Raw genomic sequence first — 25,224 nt, forward strand, 5'->3', positions numbered from 1 at the left:
TTTTCAAAGAATACTATCAGAATAGCAAACAGTTTGGATCCTGATGAGATGCCACGTTCTGTGGCGTCTCATCTGGATCCAAACTGTTTGCAAAGGCCTTAAAAATTCGGTTCCAGCACTGAAAAGGTTAATTTTCCAGGGATGATATGACAACAGGCATATAGCTTGATTTATCAAAGAATTTATTTAGTCAATAGAAATCATCTGAATAATCTTTTGATATGGATCCTACATAAAGATTTCACACATAACAAAGAAAGTATTTATAGAATGGAAACACACTGCTACTTTGTTCATGTAAACTATGTGATAAAAAACAGTAAGAAAATAATCCTTAAATAATTTTTAACAAAGCACATTAAATTCATTCCATAAAAACAAGCCAAATTACACAAAAAATTCATAAAGAAATAAGATGCTTTTTAAACAACCAACATTCAAAATAATGTACTTCATTTAAAAAAAAGTTAAAATATGTATCACTTCTGCTGTAAGCTGTCTGGTTTCTTATAATGATGGGAACAACAACAATGGACTTACTAGCAGTACACATAAAAACTCGAGCAAATATAGTATAAGATGACACCCACTCGATAAGCATGCTTTTGAAAGAACACTATTAAAAATTATATGTATAGTGCATGAAACCAAATAACAAATAAAATGAATAAGGGCTAACATATAAAGGTTTGATATAGAATGTCATTTGTAACAATAGCAACAAAATATATAAGGAAGTAAAGCTTAATTATCACTATGTAGCTAAGAGTAAAACAAATCAAAAGCAGCTATGCACACTACAAACCTATAATGTATATCTCATGCAATGGAAGAAGCAAAGGTACATGCATGAATGAGATGTTTGTGACACTCATTGGACTTCATCAAAAAATAAAGTTACATGGACACTGCAGTAAGGTGAGCTAAAAAAAAACAAAAACATTTTCATAATTATCTTTCTGAATGTTTTGAAGCTCCCAGAAAAACAATGTTTCAAAGCAATATATGACTGAAATACCGGGATAAACACAAATGCATTTCTAGCAAAACACTGTCATGTGTCATACTTTCTTCATTTTCTGTCAATGACTATTGTTGAAATACGATTGGAATACAAACAAATCATATTTAAATGTTTCCTAAAATTTTAAATTGAATTATAAAGAATTTTATAAATAATCTTTTATTTAGAAACATAACAAAAGAATAATAATTTACAAAATAAAAAAATATCTGCTTACAAAAAAAATCATGAACATGTTGATCTAAAACAATATTCTTAATACAGGGACTTGTTCACAGTTTGGCACGGTGACAAGATAGGAAAAAAACGTCTTAGTCTAAAAAAGAAGAATGAAATACATTCAAACAAGCAAAATAAGGCTCCAGACTTAGAAAAACATTTGTGTGGTTATTGTAAAAAGCAATAGCAATCCTACAATTTATAAACCTTTGTAACGATTTTCTTCAATAATTTAGCAAAAACAATGTTTTTAAATCCTTTACCACTTAGATACGTATTTTGACGTGTTTGTAGTCCCTTTGTAAGTTAAATTTAACTAAAGACCTTTATTACTAGTTTTAAGTTTTAAATGCTTCATCCACAACCCTTAGATTCTATTGAGCAGCAAACAGCATCAAACCTGAACAGACTGCGAGTTTCTCGCAGGCAGTTCTGGTTTTATGCTGTTTGCACATAGCCATTTTCACTTCGCTTCTGAGTGAGAAAGGGTCAAAAACGGAGTTTCCTCCGGGTACTCAGCTTCTCTCCACATAAATGATTTTATCGTGACTTATTAGAAGATGCTCCTAGACAGAAATGTGCACAAATTCAAGTTGATATCCTTAGCCATGTTTTGAGAAATGATAAAAGTTGTACATTAGAAGTGCCTTTGAGTGAATATCAAGTTAACATTTTGTAAAGTACATAAACATTTAAGCGTGCATGCTTAAAATGTGGCTTATTAATACAATTTTCCATAAAAATAATTATATTCAATAAATATTAGAAAAAATACAAATGAAGATAAATAGTTAAAACACTCTTATATAATATAATGCAATAAACATGATACATGTAGAGCAATACAAACTTTGGTGACCAGCAGCAATAGCTTAGATTGTGTATGGAATGTTTAAAGAAAGCCTCAAACAGTAACAATAAATTTAATTTTATAATAACAACAGCACACTATAACACCTACAATTAATTGATAGACAGCATCATACAAGCTTAAACTAAATACTAGTTTCTGATTAAATAAAAAAAATGACCACTAGTGTCAGATAAAAAAAAGAAGTCTATTTACAATTGATTCCCTTCTTTGTGAAAAGTCTTAACTAGAGAAACAAGTCTATGTAAACATCGGTTTTCCTGTTATTCCAATACAGATATACAGATGAAAATGACAAAACAATCAGGGCGTTTTTTTCCCTGTTTTTGCTTTGCCCCTCCCCCCCATTTTGTGCAAAAATGAGTCGCAAACTGTTCAAAATTGTGAAAAAAATGAGTTGCAAACTTTCTTAAATTATAAAAAAAAATCAAAATTTGTTATTATTGTGAACAATTACTTCCAAACTTTTTGAAATTGTGAAAAATTGAGTTGCGAATTTTCAAAATTTGTGAAAAACAGCCCTTTTCACAGAAGGAAAAAAGCTCTGACAATGATGTAAAAACCCTCCAGAAGCATAAGCGTGGCATTATGAATTGAATGCAATGCAACGAAAAGATCAGTCAAACAAGTCAAAATACCACAGCAGGTTCAAATAAGGCCAGTTCTTGTTCAGTTCAATGGGAATTTTCAGGACTGACAATATGGAAGTTTGTGCCAATAACTAGGAGAATTTTGTTCCCAAACAACTCTTAAAGCCAGCCCTGTTAATTTTCCAATATCCAGTTCTAAGAATAATTGTTCCTGTCAACAAACCTAAAACTATTTGAGACATGCACTTGGAAAACAGGGCTTAATGCGCAGACTAATAAGTGACAACACTTTAAAAAAAACTGGCTTTTCCCTAAGACTTCCTTCAAATGAAAATACCATTAAAGTGGAAAGTTTCGTCCCTAGTTAGCCTTTGTGGACAGCACAGGCTAATGTGAGATGACATTTAAGGCACACGCATTAAGACCCATTCTTGCACAACCAGGCTCCTTTAGTAATGCATAGAAGACGAAGGGTCACTCTGATGTTCCTTCTTTACATGATTGGAGAGCACGGAGTGACTCTTGACGAGGACGCCACAGTACTGGCACATGACAGCCGTCTCCATGCCGTGCACTTTCATGTGGTCTTTCAGCTGAACGTTCCACGCTGCGGCATAGTTACACTGGTCACACTTGTACGGTTTCTCTCCTGTGTGAGTGCGCATGTGAGACTTGAGCTGGTAGGCTTGCACGCACGTGAACGAGCAGACTTCGCACTTGTATGGGTGGACACCTGCAAACAAGATCAAGAATAGACGTTTTTTAAACTGCCATGAGACATTCAAATTTATATGTTTGTGTAAAATAAAATTTGATCAACCTAACATTTTCTTAACTGTGCTGTTTTGAAAGGGAAATCCAATTTTTTTTACTGTGCTATTTTGAAAGGGAAATTCATTTTAAAAGGAGATTGTTTTCATTAATTAAGCATGATTTCATATCATTATTCTATTTTCTAATTAAACACTAATTAAATACTTCACTACAAATGCTAAATTAGATTGTGAGTGTTGACAACCTGTAATTTGACCATGTGACCAAGTTTCAACTCTGACAAGATATAATTGGGATAATTGTTCTGACCAAGTTTTAAGAAGATTGGACAATACATGAGGAATCTAAAATGTTAACGACCTTAATGTGAACGAGGGACAACAGACGACCCATTATGGATAAAAGGCAATCACAAATGCTCACCATGAGCTCAGGTGAGCTAAAAAAAAATGTATATCCTTAAAGCAGGGGGAGTGGGCCATATTTCCCAAACTTGGCCCTTAAAATCACTGAGACCTCACAACATAATTCAATTAATTATCGAAAGTGCACTTTATAATGCTCCATTCTTCTATCTATTCATTCATATCTCCCTCCACTACTTTTAAGCTGTGATGGTAAATATTTCTGCACAATATTGTGAAATTTCTACCCATATAAACTAAGGTCCGTACATTTAAGAAGTAAAGAATATAGAGAGCAAGATACACATGTACTTGTATGGCTCAAGGATATGATTCTTGTGACTTAATAATAATTTTGATACTTACGATGATATGTTCTATAGTGTTAACCAAATTCTCAATTGCTTAAAAAAAAATTGACAACCTATTATTTTCAAGCCACGGGTTGTTTATCTTAAAAATCTACTGAAATCCTGGTCACAACATTCCAGATCTGGACCCCAAAAATATGAAATTTCTTAATCAAAAACTTTATTCCAAACTAATAATATTGACTAATGAGAAGACTGATTACATCTGAACTGAGTGAAATATTAAACATAGGAGTACGTACACACCAATAACATTATCAAGCAGTGCCCTCCAGAAAAATTAGGGAAGCCAGTTATATTTTCAAAGTAGCCGGCAATTAAGTAATAAAACTAACACGGGTGTATTTGCACCACTTCAATTAATATTTTGGAGAAAGCAGCCAGCAACTTGATTGAATGTAACCGGTGAAATAGCCGGCTGCTGGTGCTCCAGGAGAACACAGACACTGTATCAGGAGAGAAATTGTTGCCACGATCTGTTTATCAATTATTAAAAACATGTGACCCATTTCCAAGACTGAGATGAATTTAAGCAAGGTCAAGTAATATTTGTCGTCATGAGGACCAGTGTGTTACCTTGATGAGCGTGGATATGCTGCATCAGCTTTTGGGAATCCTTGGCAGAGTACGCACATAGGTGGCACTGGTGTCTCCGCACCTTTCTGTGGGTGTTCCGTACGTGAGCCGACAGGTTGATCTTGCCGGCATACAACTTGCCACACTCCGGACAGGGCACCTCACGGCTGCAGACTTCTGTGTGTGCCCGGTATTCCTCGTCTGTGAGCTTGAAGTAGTTCTGGCCGCACGTCTTGCAGAATTTGATCTCGAGCGTGTGGCTGGCTTCATAGTGGCGCCGTCTGTAGTGGTACGTCTGAAACAACTCGTCGCAGTATTTGCACTTGAACTGCGGCTGATTGTGGACGGTGCCCATGTGGTGTTTATAATTCTCCCTCCTTGCAGTTATATGACCACACAGTACACACACGTATTCGTCTGATTCCAGGTTGTCGCTATTCGCGACGCACACTTGGCGATGTTTGTTCAGCATAGCATGGGAGGCCGTCTCTATGTTACATTTTTTGCATCGTAAAAACCCATTCAAATGCAGCTCCAAATGTTTCTCAAATTCTTCAGAATTAATTGATTTGTAATTGTTACACATAAGACATACATATCTGGTTTCAAAGATTTCACTCCCACGATTCCTCTGCTCTATTGATGGAAAGTTTTCAATAAAATACTTATCCTTATGTTCATTTAATTTTACGTTTACCCACTGCCTCCTTTTTTTCTTTTCTTGTGGATCGCCTTCACTTTTCTTCCTTTTTGGTTTCTTGGGAGTTTTATTGACAGCAACCTTTTTTGCTTTTCGCATTTTCTTAAATTTTATTTTCGCTGGGAATTTGTTTAACCAGTTCTCGCCAGAGCTTACATAATCATCAGTGTCTTCACTTGCTATTTCAACTTTCTGATCAGATGATGTTGATGCCTCTGTCACGGTTCTACTTTTTCTTATCTTGGTGCCATTTTTTGCTGCAACCTTTTTGAATTTTTCTTTATTGGAATTAAAGAGATTTTTAAATGAGTCAGTGTGGTTAACAGTGGAGTCAGAGTCATAATTTTCATGATCAGAACTTGGCTCCATTTTCACTTCCATAAGATCATCCTTATTTTCAGATTTGATGCTTGCATCTTCCAGCTCACTGAAAATAAGAACATTTTATTAACATAAACATGATAAAATAAGACTATGAAACTAAATAAGACATAATTTGCTCTTGAACAAATAGAATTCTGAAGCAGTTAAGCTATATGCTTTAAATTCTAACTTCACAACCCCAATAAAGAGAAGTGTAAAGTTTATTTTAAATAAAACCCTGCCAGAAACCTGTCGAAGCCATTATCATATATGCTTGCTCTACATCAATCATGATATTTTACTTGAAAGTCAGACCTTGACCTTTCAGCTAGGGACACAGGTTTTGGGCTTGAAGCACTAACTCAACATGGTCATTATATGTGGGCCGTTGATTTGAAATTGCCTGAAGAATTAAGTTGCAGACAAGACTAGCTAAATATTGCCCATATTTGAATTTTGACCTTAAAGACAGTGGTGTCCTGGCGCAGATGTTCAGCGCGACACACCATCCCTGCATAGTGATCAATAGTAGTGATTTTGCAATAGCCTTTTAAATAAAGTTACAGTCTGAACAAGCTTAATAATCCCTATATTTGACCTATGACCTATAAGACTGAAGTGGGTAGAGTTGTTCAGCAGCACATCACACCGTTTCTCAGTGATCTCCAGAAGAACCGGCGGCCAGCAATTTCACCTGTTACTTACAATCTAGGCGCCCACTACCTTCCCCCAAAATATTAATCTGAAACCGCGCAACAACACTTATTTTAGTGTATAGGCACTGGCTACTTTAAAAATCTAACTGGTTACTAAAATTTTATGGAGAACACGGCGTCTCTGCATAGTGATCAATTGTAGTAAGAGAATTTACAACTGCCTGAAAAATGAAGTTACAGTTTAGACAAGATTGGACGGACAAAGTCCCTGATGCAAGTACACTGAATAGCAATTGCAACAGCTTTATCCAACTTTCATGGAGCTGGCTCAATAGATAGAATACATTTAAATTTCAAAGTATGTCACAATATTTATATTAAACCCATCAAATCACTATCAAAATACTTTTTCATTAAAGAAGGCATTTCCTCTGCAGTTGAAATTCTGCTGTCTTCCATGCTTATGGTAAGGTCTAAGACTTCACTCTCATCAATGTTGTTTTCATGGGGAAGAATCATAAACACTCCCACTTCAAGTTCATCGCCTTCTTCCTCTTTTCTGGGATCACGATAGTGGATTTTGAAGGGTCTCAATATCGGGAGTACACCTATGAATGTGCCAATGTATTTGCTGTCGGTCTGTGAGATGTTGCCAATTTGGTCAGGCATCTTGCATCTCTTATGGACTCGTGGTTCTGTAATTGAATCATTTCTCATGAAAAACATATTTTCTGATATAACTAATTAAGATTTTATCTTCTAAGTATCTAGTTATTGCTTCAGCAATATGTGATTGTATATGCTCCGATCACCATGTATCGAGCAGTTAAGAAAACAAGTAAAATAATTGTTCAATTAATGCAAACAATGCAGCAATAAACGATTTAACATCAAATATTTCTTTAATTCCCGTTAAATCCATGTCAAAATTGTTTTATTTAAGTGTGTTTAACCATGCATAGCCAATTGTTCAATACATATCTGCGATAACATCCACAATATGCCTTTTTTGACCTGGTATCAAGATGTCATGTCAGAAAAAAAGGGAGAGTACTCGATTGCAATAGTATTAAGGCCAACAAAACCTCAAAAATTCTATTCACTGAACATATTTATACAAAATAAAACAGTGATTAATTTTTTTTATAACTTCTTTTACAATTTTTTTAAGTTTCTGTTTTTCATGTAATTCTTCTTTTTAGCAACATGGACATATGAAAGTGCTCAAGAATTGCAAAAACACAAAGATTCACCATTTGTTCACATAAATGTCGGCATGTATGTTACTATTAAAAGATTAGACAAGATTGCTTCAAGCAACATTTTCTGGGAATCAGGAAAAAGTATAAGTATTTTCTTTAAAATAAATCAAATACATGAAAGTGTTGTGTTTACACTAACCCAGTGGACATGTAATGAAGAGGACCAAAAACATTGAATGGAATAGGAATAAATTATGATTATTTTAGTTTAAGTAAGATTTAGAAATGCAATTATACTTGTTTTCCCTCATTTTGATCATGTCTGTATGTATTTTCAAGCGTAGCAATGTTAGTGAAACAAAATACTCGGAGCCCATGCTTGTAATGGAATCCGGGTCGTTTCCCCCTAAATCTCGCTCGCCCCTGAGTCGTTTCGCCCTATTTTCCGTTCGCCCCGGGTCGTTTCGCCCTAATTCCTGGGTCGTTTCGCCCTAGTTTTTTTACATACAGCGATTTAAAAGGATTTACCTTTAGCATGTCACAAGCTGAATGGGATATTGTTTGATAAAGTATTATATTATCTTTATTACTGTTTCTTTTGTCTTTTACTTCAGGTATATCATCGTCTAAATGAGGCGTTACAATGCTAGAGACGCTTTGAAATAAAACAAACTACAAAGTTATTTATATCGCATATACTAGTATTTGGATAGCTTTAAAGTGATAACACACTTTACGGAAAAAACACGTCTCAACAAAACATTCAATACAGTGTCATAGCACACATACTCAATCAGTTGACATACATTTTATTTTACATAACAGAAAACAACTGAGCACATCACACCAAAATACAGACTTCATTTTATATTTATTAATACATATGTCTCAACAAAACATTCAATACAGTGTCATAGCACATGCACAATCAGTTGACATACATTTTATTTTACATGGTGGCATGGCATCGCATCTTCTTTGAACATACGCTACACGTCCACAGCGTAGACTTCTTGTTGGCATTCTGCAAAAGATGAAAAAACTACAGTACATTAATAATGATCTTCTTTTATTATTATGGGGTGGAAATATTTCGCACATCCTATGAAGACTTCAAGATGAAAGATGTGCGACTTATCAGCTTTTCATCATAAGAACAGAAAGTCTTTTGACATTAACTTTGTAGACATAAGGTCTTCGTGGTTTCAAATTATAATGATGTCTGCATGAAATTTACACCATGAGTTTCAGATGGTCAATGGTAAGTTACCTTTACTCCATACGAATAGCTATTGATGGACACCAGTAGTTTACCGCCTTGTTTGCTGCCCTTTTCCAGCACTTTGTACGTCAATGCCACTTCTTCTTTAATATGGTTTGGAAGGTCTGGTTCTGCATGGCGGGACCTAAAAGATGTAATGATTTGCATACTGAACGCGCGGTTCATTACTTTTTTGGGTAACAAGAGGGCCTAAAAGGCTCAAAGTTGCTCACCTGAGATAACAAGATATTATTGGGACAAATCTTCTGACCAAGTTTCATGATAATCGGAAAATAAATGTGACCTCTAGAGTCTTAACAAGGTTTTACTATAGCCATATAAGGAAAAATGCCCCGCCCCCGCTCTAGAGTCTTAACAAGGTTTTACTATAGCCAAATATGGAAAAATGCCCCGCCCCCGTGGTGGCCATGTTTTTCAACCAACAAGCATCATTTTTGAACTCATCCAAGATATTATTGGGATGAATCTTCTGACCGAGTTTCATGAAGATCGGACTATAAATGTGGCCTCTAGAGTGTTAACAAGATTTTACTAATGCCATATATATTGCCATATAAGGAAAAATGCCCCGCCCCTTGGCAGCCATGTTTTTTCAAGCAAACGTAACCATTTTCGAACTTATCCAAGATATCAATAAGACAAATCTTCTGACCATATTCCATGAAGATTGGACAATAAATGTGGCCTCTAGAGTGTTAACAAGGTTTTACAAAAGCCATATATAGCCTTATCAGGAAAAATACCCCGCCCCCTGGTGGCCATGTTTTTAAAGAAACCAAAACCATTTTCGAACTCATCCAAGATATCATTGGGACAAATCTTCTGACCACGTTTCATAAAGATCGGAAAATAAATGTGGCCTCACCTGGCGGCCATGTTTTTCAACCAACTGGCATCATTTTTTAACTCATCCAACATATTATTGGGATGAATCTTCTGACCAAGTTTCATAAAGATTGAACAATAAATGTGGCCTCTAGAGTGTTAACAAGGTTTTACTATAGCCATATAAGGAAAAATGCTCTGCCCCCTGGCTGCCATGTTTTTCAACCAACCGGCATCATTTTTGAACTCGTCCAAGATATGATTGGGATGAATCTTCTGACCAATTTTCATGAAGATCAGACAATAAATGTGGCCACTATAATGTTTACAAGATTTTACTATAGCCATATAAAGCCATATAAGGAAAAATGCCCCGCCCCTTGGCAGCCATGTTTTTCAAGCAAACGTACCATTTTCGAACTCATCCAAGATATCATTGAGACCAATCTTCTGACCAATTTTCATGAAGATTGCACAATAAATATGTCCTCTAGAGAGTTAACAAAGCAAATGTTGATGCCGAACGACGGACAACGGAGGACGGACAAAAAGCCATCACAAAAGGTCAACATGAGCACGTAAAAAGGAAATTAAGGTGCACTGATTGTTCACATTTGTCAATTGTCAGATTGCTATGTGCCTTACCTAATCGATATAAAACACAGGCGCTCATTCATTTACCGGTAATTATATTAAATAAACTAAATTGTTGCGACTCACTTGTCTTGTGGTTCTTACGGGCCATCTGCTACTCTGTGGTTTACGTCAAAACTCACGTCAAAGTGAGCATCAACCTGCATCGGCTCTGGATGGACTGGCTCTTCCGTGGGCTCAGGATATTCCCTGTGCTCTGGATGGACTGGTTCTTCCGTGGGCTCAGTATCTTCCCTGTGCTTGAGATGGACGGTTTCTTCCATAGACTCGGGTTCTTACGAAGGCTCCGGAAGGCCAGTTTCTTCCATGGCTCGGGATCGTTGGCACCGTCTGCATATAAAATGCAGTTGGACCTGTGATTTACGGGCCTGGTTATACTCCCTGGATGATATACCTAAAAAGAAGACCATGATATACACTTTCATTATTGTAATAATAGAGCAAATTCTGTAAAAACCGATCGCTTATTACAGTAAATATCATTAACTGCAGACATCAATGTGAACACCTTTACGCTTTGTATAAAAGAAATGTTCACCACGGTTATATCGGAATATGTGTAATTTTATTATTACACAATTATTTGAATATCGTTTTTTACATCTACTTTAAGATCGTCATTTTTTATTAAAATTGTAGAAATGATAACACTTGCTTGATGTGATAAAAAAAGTCCAACCTATTTTCCCTGATTACAGTATATACAGCAGATATTAACAGAAATATTCATTAAAATATTAAAACGGAAAATAATGAAAAATGTGCTGACTTAGTCACCTTTTTTCTCACCTTTTAAAAATGAGTCTCTTACTTTAAAAATTGTAAAACCATTTAAAAACAATGTGTACAGCAACGACAACATGCAGACAAATAGGTACCGCGGACACAAAATATTAATAAAATACATGTATATAAGCATCTCGTACCTGTATCACATGTCTGATGTTGCCATCTGTCACATAAATCACATGTGATGGCATGCTGGCAAGGTGTGACTATCTGAGCACATGAAATACACAATTCCTCTGCCATAAGAACGTGTCGATATATAAATTAACGAATGACGATGCCATAGCCAAGTTGCTTTTTATATACACTTTCGGCGAATATCTTGAGATCAAAAGATGCAAACTGGCTAAAAGTTTATAAAAACAATATAACATCTTTATAATATTTTCTTTTAATGTTTCTGTGCTATTAATTAGCAAATCGTCTGATCAGACGTCTCCCAATCTAAGTTTGTTTGATAATTGTAATTGGTCCCGTAATTGTTTTAATAGGCAATTCAGCGCATCATACCTCTGCCAAACTAATTAATCTTGATACTTAGTTTGTAACATAATGTATCATAATGTTTCAATTAATTAATTGCAATTAAAATCAAAGCGCAAAAATAGAATTTGTAATAATCAAATAATCGTAATTTCCCATATATGTTAAAGCCACACACCTTTATATTTGGCATAGTAAATTTAAGTATAAACAAGAGCTTGTCACAGTAGTGCCAAATCCCCGCCAAAATGTGTTTGCTTGTATAACAACATTTGTTTTGGAGAGTAGAATAATATTTGTAAAACATGGCAGCTGTGTCATCTATTTATATTTCAAGGAACAATTATTTATATAGTGTTGGAATTATGCTGTACAGAATAAAAGATATGGAAATAAAAGAAAGGGAGATAATTAAAAAAGAAGACTATAAACAGTTACTGTTCTTGATCACTGTATTTTTCCTTAAACTCATCTATTCATTTAACAGTGAATACTTCAGTGTTCAAATTTAAATATGATTGTAAAATTAAATAAAGGGAGATATTAAACATTGAAAAGCTAAAAATTTTACTATGAAATTAAATTCAATATAATTTAAAATAATAAATAAATAAAAAAAAATATAAAAAAATAAAAAATAAATAAAGGGAGATAATTTTAAAAAACTACGGCAGAAAGAGTTATGGTTCATGTTAACTGCACTTCTCCTACTTGACATCTGTTTATATTTCTAGCTTCAAGTAAATCCCTTCAGCAGATTTAGAGCCATGCTCCGGACAAAAGTTTATTTTGAAATTAAATAAAGGGAAATAATTCAAAAACTAAGGTAGATAGAGTTATGGTTCTTAGTCACTGCACTTCTCCTACTTGTCATCTGTTTATATTTGAGGTTTAAAGTAAATCCCTTCAGTAAATTTAGAGTTATGCTCCAGACAAAAATTTACTTTGAAATTAAATAAAGGGAGATAATTAAAAAACTAAGGTAGATAGAGTTATGGTTCTTAGTCACTGCACTTCTCGTACTTGCTATCTGATTATATTTAAAGTTTCAAGTAAATCCCTTCAGTAGATTTATAGTTATGGTCCGGACAAAAATTTACTTTAAAATGGAATAACGGGAGATAATTCAAAAACTAGGGTAGATAGAGTTATGGTTCTTATTCACTGCACTTCTCCTACTTGCCATCTGTTTATATTTCAAGTTTAAAGTAAATCCCTTCAGTAGATTTAGAGTTATGCATCGGCCAAAAATTTACTTTGCAATTATATAAAAGGGGAGATAATTAAAAAACTTAAGTAGATAGAGTTGTGGTTACAAGGTATAAATCCGTCTTTTTTGCGTTTTAAAAACTTAAAGATAATCGAGTTTGTCGAAATGGACGTGTAAGTCTAGAAATCCTACTTTCGGTTTTAAAAACGGTACTGTTTGAAAAATAATAAATTACTTGCTTACTAGACTATAGATTTAATTTTATCTATGCTAATTAGAATATATCTGGTGGTTACAAGGTAGAAATCCGTTTTTTTTGTGCTTTAAAACTTTAAAATAATGGCGTTAGTGGAAATGAATGGACGTATATGTCTAGAAATCCTACTTGTGGTTGTAAAAGCGGTGCCGTTTGAAAAATAATAAATTACTTGCTAACTAGGCTATAGATTTCATGACAATTTTGCACACTTTTAAATTGCAGGAGTGGCAAAATCTAAAAAAACTATACTTGTCCCAAAACAACTATTTAGGAAATTTGACTTGTCCATTGCTTAACTACACTTGTCCGTTAATGTTTATATAAATTATAAACGCATTTATTGATTAATGTATCATGATGTGGAATAAATTAAAATGAGTATAATTTGCTTGTTTTAGTTATAGTTGTATTTCCACGGTACATTCATTATAGCAGTATATTATAAACAATATAAAGACTTTCTCAAACTTTTTAATCTTGCAAACCTAGTGTTATTAAAACATGTGTTACACATAATTATACTTTTGATGAGTGAAAAAAAAAATGGCATACACATATTGTGCAATTACAAGTTGGACCAACAGGGCCCAAATTTGGATAATTTTATCAACCATTTTAAAATGCATATTTATGCAAACAAGAGTAGATGTTCTTTATTATTAATACATGTTTTCTGCATGGTCATGTATACATTTTTTATAAAATACAAAATGAAAGACTTTTGCTGGAGACTGGAGTATTTTAAATACTCCCGCAAAAGTCTTTGGTTTTGTATTTTATCCATCAGCTAAAAAAAGTTATGAGTGGAATACTCTTTATCTTACAAAATTATCTGGAGCTCTGATCGTAATCTTAACAAATTAAACTAGTCCAATATGTTGACCTCATCAGTTCCATCTTTACTGTGAAAGTCGTCTGAAATAACAAGGTACATGTAGACCGTGTTTTGATTATCTTAGATAGATACTTTTATTTCCGTCTGATTGTTAAAATAAAGAAACCAGTCTGTACACTGTCAAGAGGGTCATGATGGCCCTGTATCACTCCACTGCTGAAAAAAAGGCTGAAACAAATATTCTCGGCATGTGCAAATACTTAAATATAGGACCTATTTAAGCACATGTACACTTTTGTGATCCCCTGGGCTGGGTCAAATTTAACCCCAGGTGCATAATTTGAGCAAACTTTGTAGAGGGCTACTATATCTCACTACATACAAAATGTGGTAGCCCTAGGTCCTAGAGTTAAGGACAAGAATATTTTTAAAGTTTTCACAAAATAAGCAAGATATAAGCGTATATAATGTTCAATTTTGTGACCTGCGGGTCAGGGTCAAATTTGACCCAAAGGGCATAATTTGAACAAACTTGGTAGAGGACTATAAGATGTTACTGCATACCAAATTTGGTAGCCATAGTCCGAATGGTTTTCAACAAGAATATTGTTAAAGATTTCACAAAATAGGCGCTTTATAAGCGTTTATTCAATTTTGTGACACCCCGGGGCAGGGTCAAAGTTGACACCAGAGGCATTATTCGAACAAATTTGGTAGAGGTTTATTAGATGTCACTACATACCAAATTTGGTAGGCCCAATGGTTATGGACAAGAAGATTTTTAAAGTTTTCACAAAATAGGCCCCATATAAGCATATGTTCAGTTTTATGACCCTCCAGGCAGGGTCAAATTTGACCCAAAGGGCATAATTTGAACAAACTTGGTAGAGAACTATTAGATGTCACTACATACCAAATTTGGTAGCCCTATGCCTTATGGTTAAGGACAATAAGATTTTTAAAGTTTTCACAAAATAGGCACTATATCAGCATATAATCCATTTTGTGGCCCACAGGGCAGGGTCAAATTTGACCCCTGGGGCATAATTTGAACAAACTAAGTAGAGACTATACAATGTCACTACATACCAAATTGTGTAGCCCTAGGCCTAATGGTTATGGACAAGAATTTTTTTAAAGTTTTCACAAAATAGACCCTATATAAGCATTTGTTCAATTTTGTGACCCCAGGGGCAGGGTCAAATTTGACCCCAGGGGCACAATTTGAACAAATTTGGTAGAGGACTATAAGATGTCTCCTCATACCAAATTTGATAGCCCTAGGCCCAATGGTTATGGACAAGAAGATTTTGAAAGTTTTCACAAAATAGGCCTTATATAAGCACATTTTCAATTTTGTGAACCCCGGGGCAGGGTCAAATTTGACAACAGGGGCATAATTTGAGCAAATTTGAAAGAGGTTCACCCCAGGACCATTCCTGAGAAATTTCATCAGAATTGGACCAGTTGTTTAAGAGAAGAAGATGTTTAAAGGAAAAGTTAACGCACAGACGGACGCACACACAACGGACACAGGACCATGGCATAAGCCCCGCTGGCCTTTGGCCAGCGGAGCTAAAAATCAGTTGCCCAGACAAGCAAATGTACAACTCCGGCAACTCGGACATTTGATTTCCCCACCCTTGAATTGCATCTATATGTATTGATTAGGTAACAGGATAGCAGGCTCTTTCGGCCCAGCCCAAAATTTCAGGCTGATTCAGCCCCAAGCTTATTCAGCCCCAGTTTCTTTGTATTGCTTTTGATTATGGATGATAAAATGAAATTAATTGAAAACCATAATCGTTTTACAAACTGTTACCAATGTATGTAATTGTTTAAATTGTTGAATTGTGCCGGCTTTTGATTGAGTCGATTGTCAGTTTGTTCGTTAAATATTGCGTTTGAAAAAAGGTGTAAATAATGAGTATTTGTTTGATATCTTTAATTTTACAAACTGTTACCAATGTATGTAAATGTTTTAATTGTTAAATTGCGCCGGCTTTTAATTGAGTCGTTTGTCGGTGCGTTTGATAAAAGGTGTAAATAATGAGTATTTGTTTGATATCTTTAATTGAGTTTTTTTGTCGGTTATTTAGCAGTTCTTAGCGGAATTTTTGCACAACGTGTTTACAAATACTTACAATAAAATTCTATATGGATATCAACAAATTCTATTATAGCCGACCTACTATGCATACATTTATACTTTTGGTAACAAATACTAACAATAAAAGTCTAAATTCTCTCGCGAAATATTGTAAAAATGCTTTTTAAATGAGAACTGAGACATAGAATGCAAACGTGGATCTAATGGCCTTATTAATTTGTTAATCCGGTGACACATGACACATTTTACAACCTGATAAAGGTCATAAAACTGGGCATAGGTGCGGGTGCTAGTCAATGACTTCACTTGATAATAAAAGACAGGGTCGTAGTAATTAAGTTTATGCTGTCAATTAAAACCTTTTTTCTATGATTGCGTATGCAATTAAATTGATAATTGTTTGTGTCAACTTTTAAGTTATATCAAAATCTTAGTGAAATGGGATTGAAATTATAAATGAAATAATCAATCATTAAAAAACAGTATTTAATTTCTTTCTTGTCGCAAAAAATGTGGAATATTAATTGAAATAATTAATAAAATTAATAAATAAACAATTCAAATCGAATGTGTTCCTTTTAGTAAAAACGAAATCTACACATCTAATGATCTATTACATCAACACAATCTATTTTTGCCGACCTACTATGCATACATTTATACTTTTGGTAACAAATACTAACAATAAAATTCTTACTTTCATATCTCGCAAAATATTGTAAAAATGTTTTTTAAATGAGAATTGAGACATAGAATGCAAATGTGAATTAATCTAATGACCTTATTACAACTTCAATATTGTTTTCTGATTGTGGTATAAGCTGAACATACAAGTAAGAAGTGATATTCACTTTCTATTTCTTTCATATTACAATATGTGTACAATCTATTTTGTTTTGGGATACATGTATTTCCATGTCGTCCTTTCTCAATCGCAAGATTTTGTGCTTATGAAAATAAATTGATAATTGTCTATGAAACAATATTAAACAGTTTCGTTCATTAGTGTCAATTCATAAATTATTTTGTAACGTAATTTATGACAAAATTTGCTAACATGTAAGCATTTCCAGTAAATAATAGTTTGTTATATTTTCAAAGCCGTTTCAGACTCTTGTATCTAGCCTATAATAACGCCTAATTTGGACGACGAAATACCTGATGCAAAAGACAAGAGCATCTTTTTTCAAATGGAATAATCTTCAATAAAGATAATATAATACTGTTATTAACATTATTCCATAGTTTAAGAGAGTATCAACCAACATATTTGCAACGATTTATTCCAATTAAAAATGGGGCCGAAAAAGCCTGGTACTTGGGCCGAATGAGCCTGAAACTGGGGCTGAATGAGCCTGAAAAAAACGGGTCCCAAAGGCTTGGGGCCAAAAGAGCCGACAACCTATTGATAAACACGAGGTATTTAATTTCAAAGTCAGAGGCAAGATGTGTGCCTTTAAACAAATACTATTCAGATTGAAACAAACATTTACAAAACCATAATAATATATAAGAATTAAATTAGGGTGAAACAACCCACTTGTAAGGGCGAAATGACCAAGGGCGAAATGACTCAGGGTGACCTAGTTCAAACAGGTTTTAGGGCGAAACGACCGGAGACCCTTGTGATGTCATATATCTACGTTAGCGTTACCGATCGCCGAAATCGCCATTGGCGATTACAATTCTTAGCTGGCGATTAAAAATCAGATTTTTATGAAATTGGCGATTGGAAAAAAATAGACCCTATGCTTTACGAATGCACAGTCTAAATGCCTGTTTTCAGGCCGTAAAAATCACCAGAAACATCGCTAAGATTACACAGATAACACCCTTACAGGAAAGGCCCCAGGGGATAATGACGACCGCCTAGGTCGATAATCCACATGGCTAATGTCACGCTTTACACTGCGACCAGACTTTTTGAACATTTGGGTTACTTGGGGATTTACGTGATGACTGAATCTCTAAAGCGTGCTGTGTAATGAGCTATGCTATAGATGTTATGATTCAACGTTATCGAATCGACCAGTACTGAATTGTCATTTAATCAGATGGGCGGAGTTATGGCATTGACATAGCCACTTTAAACTAATTTCCCAAGACACAACGATTTTGATTGGCTAAAAAAAAGTAGATAAGAGTTACTTCCTTTTACGGTCGCTATGCGACTTGAAAGACCGATTACAAAGTGGGTTGCAGATTCTGGGAAAAATGGATGCTGTGAGCGAAAATGGAAAGTCGAAGCAACAGAAATTAACACAATTCTTTAGAAAAGAAAGAGGACAGAATAATGTAAACTCAGGAAATGACCAAAGGTTAGGTTTGCGATTGGAGGACATCTAAAAAAGTGCAGACATGAATGCAGAATCGGAAACGTCTATATCTGTCAAGTCTCACGGTTTCATCGTGAGTCTCACGGTTTGATGACATGCTATGACCGTCTCATGCTGACTTAGTAATTTCCTGCGCATTTCTTCAAAAACAAAAAAAAATGAACAAAAGTAATGTTTGGATTTCATAAAATGTTGTATAATTACTACCGAGACGGGCGGGCTGTTTTAGTGGCTTCAAACCTAAATACCACATGTACCGAAAACTGTTTAACGGTGTTAATGTATCATTATCACTACGCCACCAGTGTCTTTTTTAACAAATAAATTGGCTGCAAAGTGTCAGTAAGTGGCTCACCACCAAAGAAAAATTTTCAAGCAAAAAAGGGCAAATTTCAGAAACAAAAAGTTTTAATTTTGCTCAGGAAATAACCCCAAAACGCACCACAGACAATCTAGGATCAAAACATTTTGGGGAAGGGGGGGGGGGGGGGGGGGGGGCGGGGGGGGCAGACACCCCTAGATTTGGCGAATAAGTTTTTTTCCTTAGCGCCAACCTAGCATATATTAGGAATGCTTGATATCAGGGAATCATATAATATTAAAAACTAGGGAAATATAATATATATAATACAACGTGACATGTGCATATTTTCTTTCAAACTCATCAAACTTTTTAGAAATGTTTTAGTCAAGTGAAACATCCTGAGCTTCAAAGTAGTATTCAGTCCTTGGAAATCGACAAAATAACATGAACAACTTACCGTTTTTCCGAATTCTTTCTACTTAAAATTAAGAAATTAATGTCAACCATTTTTATTAAATGTACGTTGTTTCAACACCATTATAAATAAGGCATATTTGAGAGAATAAACTAGAGCATTTCATAAAAATTACGCCTTTCTTATTGACAAAAAGTATGACGATATTAAATCTAAGGGAGGTAACAATTGAGAGCCTATTTTTTCAATCGAGGCTACACATCAGTATGTCCTTAGATAAATAAGTTTTTTTTCGGCGTAAGCTGCATAAGCCAGTTTTTCACCTTAGCCTGACCTTTGTAAGTGTCCAATAAAATTCCAATAAAATTTCCCGCGGCTAGGTACGAATGAATACACTTCATTTATTCCATTGGCTGATTTGAGTATACCACCAGAACATTGGAAACATATCCGCGTCTTTGTAACACTGTTTTACTGTATGAAACAATTTTATCTCGAATGAAAAGGCTTAATAGATAGAACAGTTTTACACTCAATTCTCGACATCAATACAGATTGTGCGTACACCTTTTATTTTCAGAGTATTACCAGCGCAAGAGCGTTTATACTTAAAAGGCTATGTTCTCATATTTAGTACTTACTTCCTTATTCCTGTCAACATGTTAACATTTAAAAGTATAAAGAGCAATGGAAGCGAGGCCTCACTTTAAAGCATTGCATTTCAACCCGCGAGGTATATCGGGTCAATTCGCGGACATTCAGAGTTTATATACAGGTCATCACCGGAGTTGGCGGCCAGTAAAATAATCGTTATATAATAAAGACGCTATCCGTGAACTAGGTGACCTGGAATTTTCTTTAGACCAGAAATATGTTAAATGAAGATATTCAGCAATATAATTATGGTATGTAAATAATAGATTCTTAATGTGTTTTCAACAATACAATGATAAATATTATTGTTGATATATTTAACAATAATTATTCGTCCATATTGCTTATGTACTAAAGTGATATTATGAGCATGTAACAGTTTAGAGGTGTCTATCGCAACCGTTGATTATTTTTGATGTTTCTACTTCATATACACTTATATTAATTAATGCAGCATCATCATACTAAAACAATATACCAGAAAGAGAAAAATAATGCATTTGAATATCAACCGTACTTTCGTTTGACAACTGATCATGCGTTTACGAGTTGAACCTAAATTTAGTTTTAGTGCAGATTTGTTCATACGACACAAAGACACGAAATTGTTTTACGGATCATTTCAGCTTACAGGACTGGGTGGGTCACGTAAGAATATCGAATATAAAATATATTTTTAAAAACAACTGGTAGCAAGGTGAGTTGCAGATAACTGATCAGTAACCACATTTTAACTAACTATTTTGACCTGTTAATTCTTTTCAGCTCAATTCAACAGTGCAAAATGCCCATAATATCACTTTAAGCATTAGCACGATGATAATTGATACTGTTAATAATCGAATCAAATAGCAATGCCCGACAAACCACTAAAACAGGTTTGTTCGAAGAACGCGCCTATAAATACGGATACTTCTCGTGTGGCCGGTTGACTCATATGTTTAAATTTCACTTCCATTCTTCTTTTGGTTTTCTGTTTTGTATCTATAGGTTTATGACCAGCAATATGTTATAATGTAAAATAAGCCGCGAAAACTTCCCGTAACATCCCGTACTGCGTGTGATGCAGCTAAGAACTGCACAGAAAAAGACATTCGCTATCCTTAATCTCATTCATTAAACTATTTACGCCGTATATCTTTTTTAAAGATATTTCTTGTTACATTTACACCAATGAAAAGAGAGCGCATATCCAGGGATTGTTTGCGAGTGCGAAAAAAAGTACACTGCACACGTATTTGAATAATAAGTAGTCATTATTATTACATTTAATTAATGATAATAATAACTTAAATGAGAATAACAATATGAATGAGAATAACAATATTAATGACATTATCAATATTAATGAGACATTATCAATATTGATGAGAATACTTATATACATTACTTTTAAACTAATAATACTATTGTATTAATTGTTTCTAGCGTAGTGATGGGGAACGAACGTACTGGACCTGCGGCGACCGGACAAGACGATGAAGTGATCCGCCAATGTTAAACAGTTCGGGTACATCTTCACTGCGTTGTTTGGTAGTCACACACACCCCGCGAATCCTAGGCTTCTAAAGCAAGTGAACGCTCGTGCTAAATGCAAGTGGAGGACGTCCTCAACGAGCTCGTCACGGCAGACGGGGAAGCGGACAACGACAACGAGCGAGGCCTGGTATAGGGGAAGTTAACCTGCAAAACTCCGCGACCTGGTCAGGGTTGGCAACTGATACAGACAGCACATGCGGTCCAAGGATCCAACTTATTTGAACTATGCCGTTGGGCAGATACGGTTGACTTAATGTCATAATGTGGGTCATTATAAATATGTGTTTGTTGGTCATTATAAATATGTGTTAATCAATCATAAGAACTCCATAAGTTTGTATATAATTTTATTGCGTGTTACTGGTTCGATGGCTACATGTGAAGTGAAGCAAACATATATTATTACAATCAGTATCAAATATTTCAAGGGAAGTAAATACTACATGGTAGATATATAACATCAGCAAATGGATCAAGAGTTAATCATCTTAATATCATGACACTTAGCCTCTCTACCTCTTGGTTATGTTGCTCACAACAGATAAAGACGCATACCGTCTTATAATATATATATATATATATATATATATATATATATATATATATATATATATATATATATATATATATATATATATATATATATATATATATATATTATTATTTTTTTTTTTTTTTTTTTGGGGGGGGGGAATAATAAAATGATTATGATATGTTATGTCATTATCCTTAAAGTCTCTATAACGCTCAAAATCAACGAAAATTTCGTAAAGTATTTCGTAAAATAAAGTTAACACCTAAACGATCAGTGTTCCTTATAGCAATAGCCACACTTTCAACGCTAGATGTGGTATAATTACATAGATTTTTGTGGATACAAAATGCTCGTTTTTATTTATTTGTGACCACAATAAATTCCATGTTAATTTCCTGCGAATATATCTATTGATACGACACACGAACACTAAAATGGTACCATGATAAACCATGATAAAAACGAGCATTTTGTATCCACAAACATCTATTTTACCAGACCACATCTGGCATTGAAATTTCGACAATGGCCATAAGGAACAATGATTTTTAATTGTTTAGCTTTTACGAAATATTGTACGAAATTTTCGTTGATTTTGAGTAGTAATGTTACTTTAAATAACTAATTGTTTATTTTTAAAGGTTTGCATCTTAACCGTATATTTGGAGATGTATGTGGACACGTTTGTTTTCTAATGTTCGCTCTGTGTGCACATACAACTACAAATATACGAAAGTCATAAAGCAATGTTCACGCAAACATACAGACAAACACAAGTGCAAGTAACGATGTAATGTAAAGCTACCGCCGTTATGAAAAAACTTTAGACGATGGGGATTGGAAGTCAATACTACGATGATGATAGCATGACGGTACGATGGTGATAGCACGACGGTACGATGATGATAGCACGCCGGTACGATGATAATAGCATGGCGGTACGATGCCTATGAAGCGACAGTGCGATTACGATAACGCGAAAACATGACAGTACGAGGACGATTACGCGAAAGTACGATTGTGATAGCACGACATTATTTCGAATAATCATTATCTTACTGTCGTAACATCGTATCTTCGTAATTGTATTATCGTATTTTATCAGTGCACTATTGCGTTATCGTCATCGTAAGGTCATGTCTCATCATCTTAGTGTCAGGTAAACCAATCCATGTTTTTATTTTTAAACCCGAATATATGAATATTAAGCCTTCATTTTAAGTGGGACATAATATCTACCCTGTGTATGAAGTTTTTGACAAGACAATAATTAACGTTATAGCTCATACGTGTTAAAAATTAGATACTGGTTTTGAAGGTGTAAATGTATACTCTTATTGATACCATAATTTCATTTTTAGATAACTTTATCCATCTCGAGCCGTTGCACACAGCTATAGTGAAACCTATACACATACAGATAACATTCATATAGATTTGCAGTTTTACTAATTCAGTGCATCAGGTATTATATGCTGGGTTCGTATTGACCTAATAAGTTGTATTTTTGAAATACCATTTACTCATTAAAATAGTTAATTACTACATTGTTTAAGGAGATTTGCATGTAAAAGAAAGCCTTCGTTTTACTTTTTTTTTCAGACAGCGCAATCGAAATTGTAGAAACTATGGACGGTCAGGACGTTACCATTCTGACGCTTCCGGAAGACGTCATACTCCTTATTTTCCAATTACTTCCCCAGTTCGAGGTTCTTCACAACATACGTATGACATGCAAAACCTGGAACCATTATTCACGAGATGGAATATTATGGCGACATATTCGAGCTCAAGACTTCGTTCGAGAAACCTTCAGAATTAAGAATTTCATGGGATTTCTTTGCGATATATCACACTTTGTAGAAGAATTAAAAATACAAATGGATCAGATTGACAATTTGCAGGAAAAGCAATTATTTTTTCCAATGTTGAGGAGCTTAAAGTTATATGGCTACAGCAATTATAATAATGATTCCCTGTCATGGCTATCGCGAAAAAACGATCTAGAAAAGTCGCTTAAAAAAATAACAATGATATACCCAACGTTGGAAGTATTGCATGTGAATATTCCCTCGACCGACTTCGATATAACATGCTGTCCTATAGATCTGAAAGAGCTCAAGGTTACTTTTTGGTATATTGAGGAAAGAAGAAAACCGAGAAGAAATATTGGAGAGCATTTTAAGGCACTCACACATCTTGGTTTACGCTATTGTAAGCTTAACAATCAGACCGTGCTTGCATTGCTCAGTAAGCTAGAGTGTTTGGAATCAATAGATTTAACATTAACGTCATACGATAACAATATTATGGATGACGAAGAGATTCCCGATAAACCCTGCTCCAAGAGAATACAGAAATTTGTGTTAACACATACGCACCATATGTTCTTTCCGCGTGTATTTATGTACATTCTGTTATCAGCTCACGAACGTATTCGTTATATCGACATTTCTAGCATCAGTCAGAAGAGCCCCACGTCGCCACGCCTGTATAACATTGCAGAAAAGTGTAGGCAGCTGGTTACACTTATACTTGGTAATTATAAAGAGTAGGATTTAGATATATCTCCGGATCAAGATAAAAACGGAATCAACACAGGAATAAGAGATGTGGTCTCCAACAACAAACACTTGTCAACAATAAAAATGAATTTCGCTGAAGCAATTATAGACGATGATACTGTTTTGCACGTTTTTCAAACTTGTTCGAACCTACAGTGGATTGAAATATCGGGATGTGAAAGTCTTTCGGACAACACATTACGCAATATTGTCAACGGAGAAAGGCTTCACACGATGAAGGTATCAAAATGTAAATTTGTGAGTCAATGGGGTATTGGCAAGGCATTAGAAAGATGCAATCGACTTAGAACATTGCGTGTAGAAGGAATCGGGACCATCGAACTTATTTTAGAAAGGAAAAGCTGTCAATTAATGAACTACTTGACGACGTTGAGTCTTGCCAACTGTGTCGAGCTTTCTAATGAATGTCTGGACCAAATCGCAAAATGTTGCCCAGTCTTGCGTAGTATAAACCTAACATGTTGTAGCAGCATTACGGACGTCGGCTTCATTCAGTTGGTTCAGCAATGTGCGAGTATCACAGAAATAGTTTTCAATGACAGTGAAGAACACAGGATCGGTTTGACCGACCATGCATTCGCCACACTCGCTAACTGCCAGAACAATTTAGAACGTTTAACTTTAGGTCGTTTCAGTAAAATCACGTTCGAAGCTATACA

At 34.7% G+C, this 25,224-nt stretch overlaps 2 protein-coding genes across 4 annotated transcripts; one reads left to right on the forward strand and one right to left on the reverse strand.

Moving 5' to 3' along the window:
• Nucleotides 1-165: 165 nt before the first annotated feature.
• On the reverse strand, nt 166-19,463 carry LOC127875410 (zinc finger protein 112-like). 2 transcript variants are annotated; one of them, XM_052420470.1, is made up of 6 exons: nt 10,578-10,937; nt 9,021-9,156; nt 8,692-8,774; nt 6,955-7,243; nt 4,830-5,956; nt 166-3,437 (listed from the first exon to the last, which is right to left on the reverse strand). In XM_052420470.1, the coding sequence occupies exons 4-6, from the start codon at nt 7,215-7,217 to the stop codon at nt 3,154-3,156; spliced, it is 1,674 nt and encodes a 557-aa protein (XP_052276430.1). In that variant the 5' UTR covers nt 7,218-7,243; nt 8,692-8,774; nt 9,021-9,156; nt 10,578-10,937; the 3' UTR covers nt 166-3,153. The 2 variants fall into 2 exon arrangements, with proteins under 2 accessions (XP_052276430.1, XP_052276429.1); XM_052420469.1 differs by lacking the exons at nt 8,692-8,774; nt 9,021-9,156; nt 10,578-10,937 and adding an exon at nt 19,295-19,463.
• Nucleotides 19,464-23,341: 3,878 nt separating this feature from the next.
• On the forward strand, nt 23,342-24,932 carry LOC127873343 (uncharacterized). 2 transcript variants are annotated; one of them, XM_052417191.1, is made up of 2 exons: nt 23,342-23,445; nt 23,583-24,932. In XM_052417191.1, exon 2 carries the CDS (start codon nt 23,609-23,611, stop codon nt 24,533-24,535), a length of 927 nt encoding a protein of 308 aa, XP_052273151.1. In that variant the 5' UTR covers nt 23,342-23,445; nt 23,583-23,608; the 3' UTR covers nt 24,536-24,932. The 2 variants fall into 2 exon arrangements, with proteins under 2 accessions (XP_052273151.1, XP_052273150.1); XM_052417190.1 differs by having other exon boundaries at nt 23,381-23,459.
• The last annotated feature ends 292 nt before the right edge of the window (nt 24,933-25,224 follow it).

The sequence above is a fragment of the Dreissena polymorpha genome, chromosome 3 (assembly GCF_020536995.1).
Source record: "Dreissena polymorpha isolate Duluth1 chromosome 3, UMN_Dpol_1.0, whole genome shotgun sequence".
Taxonomy (NCBI): domain Eukaryota; kingdom Metazoa; phylum Mollusca; class Bivalvia; order Myida; family Dreissenidae; genus Dreissena; species Dreissena polymorpha.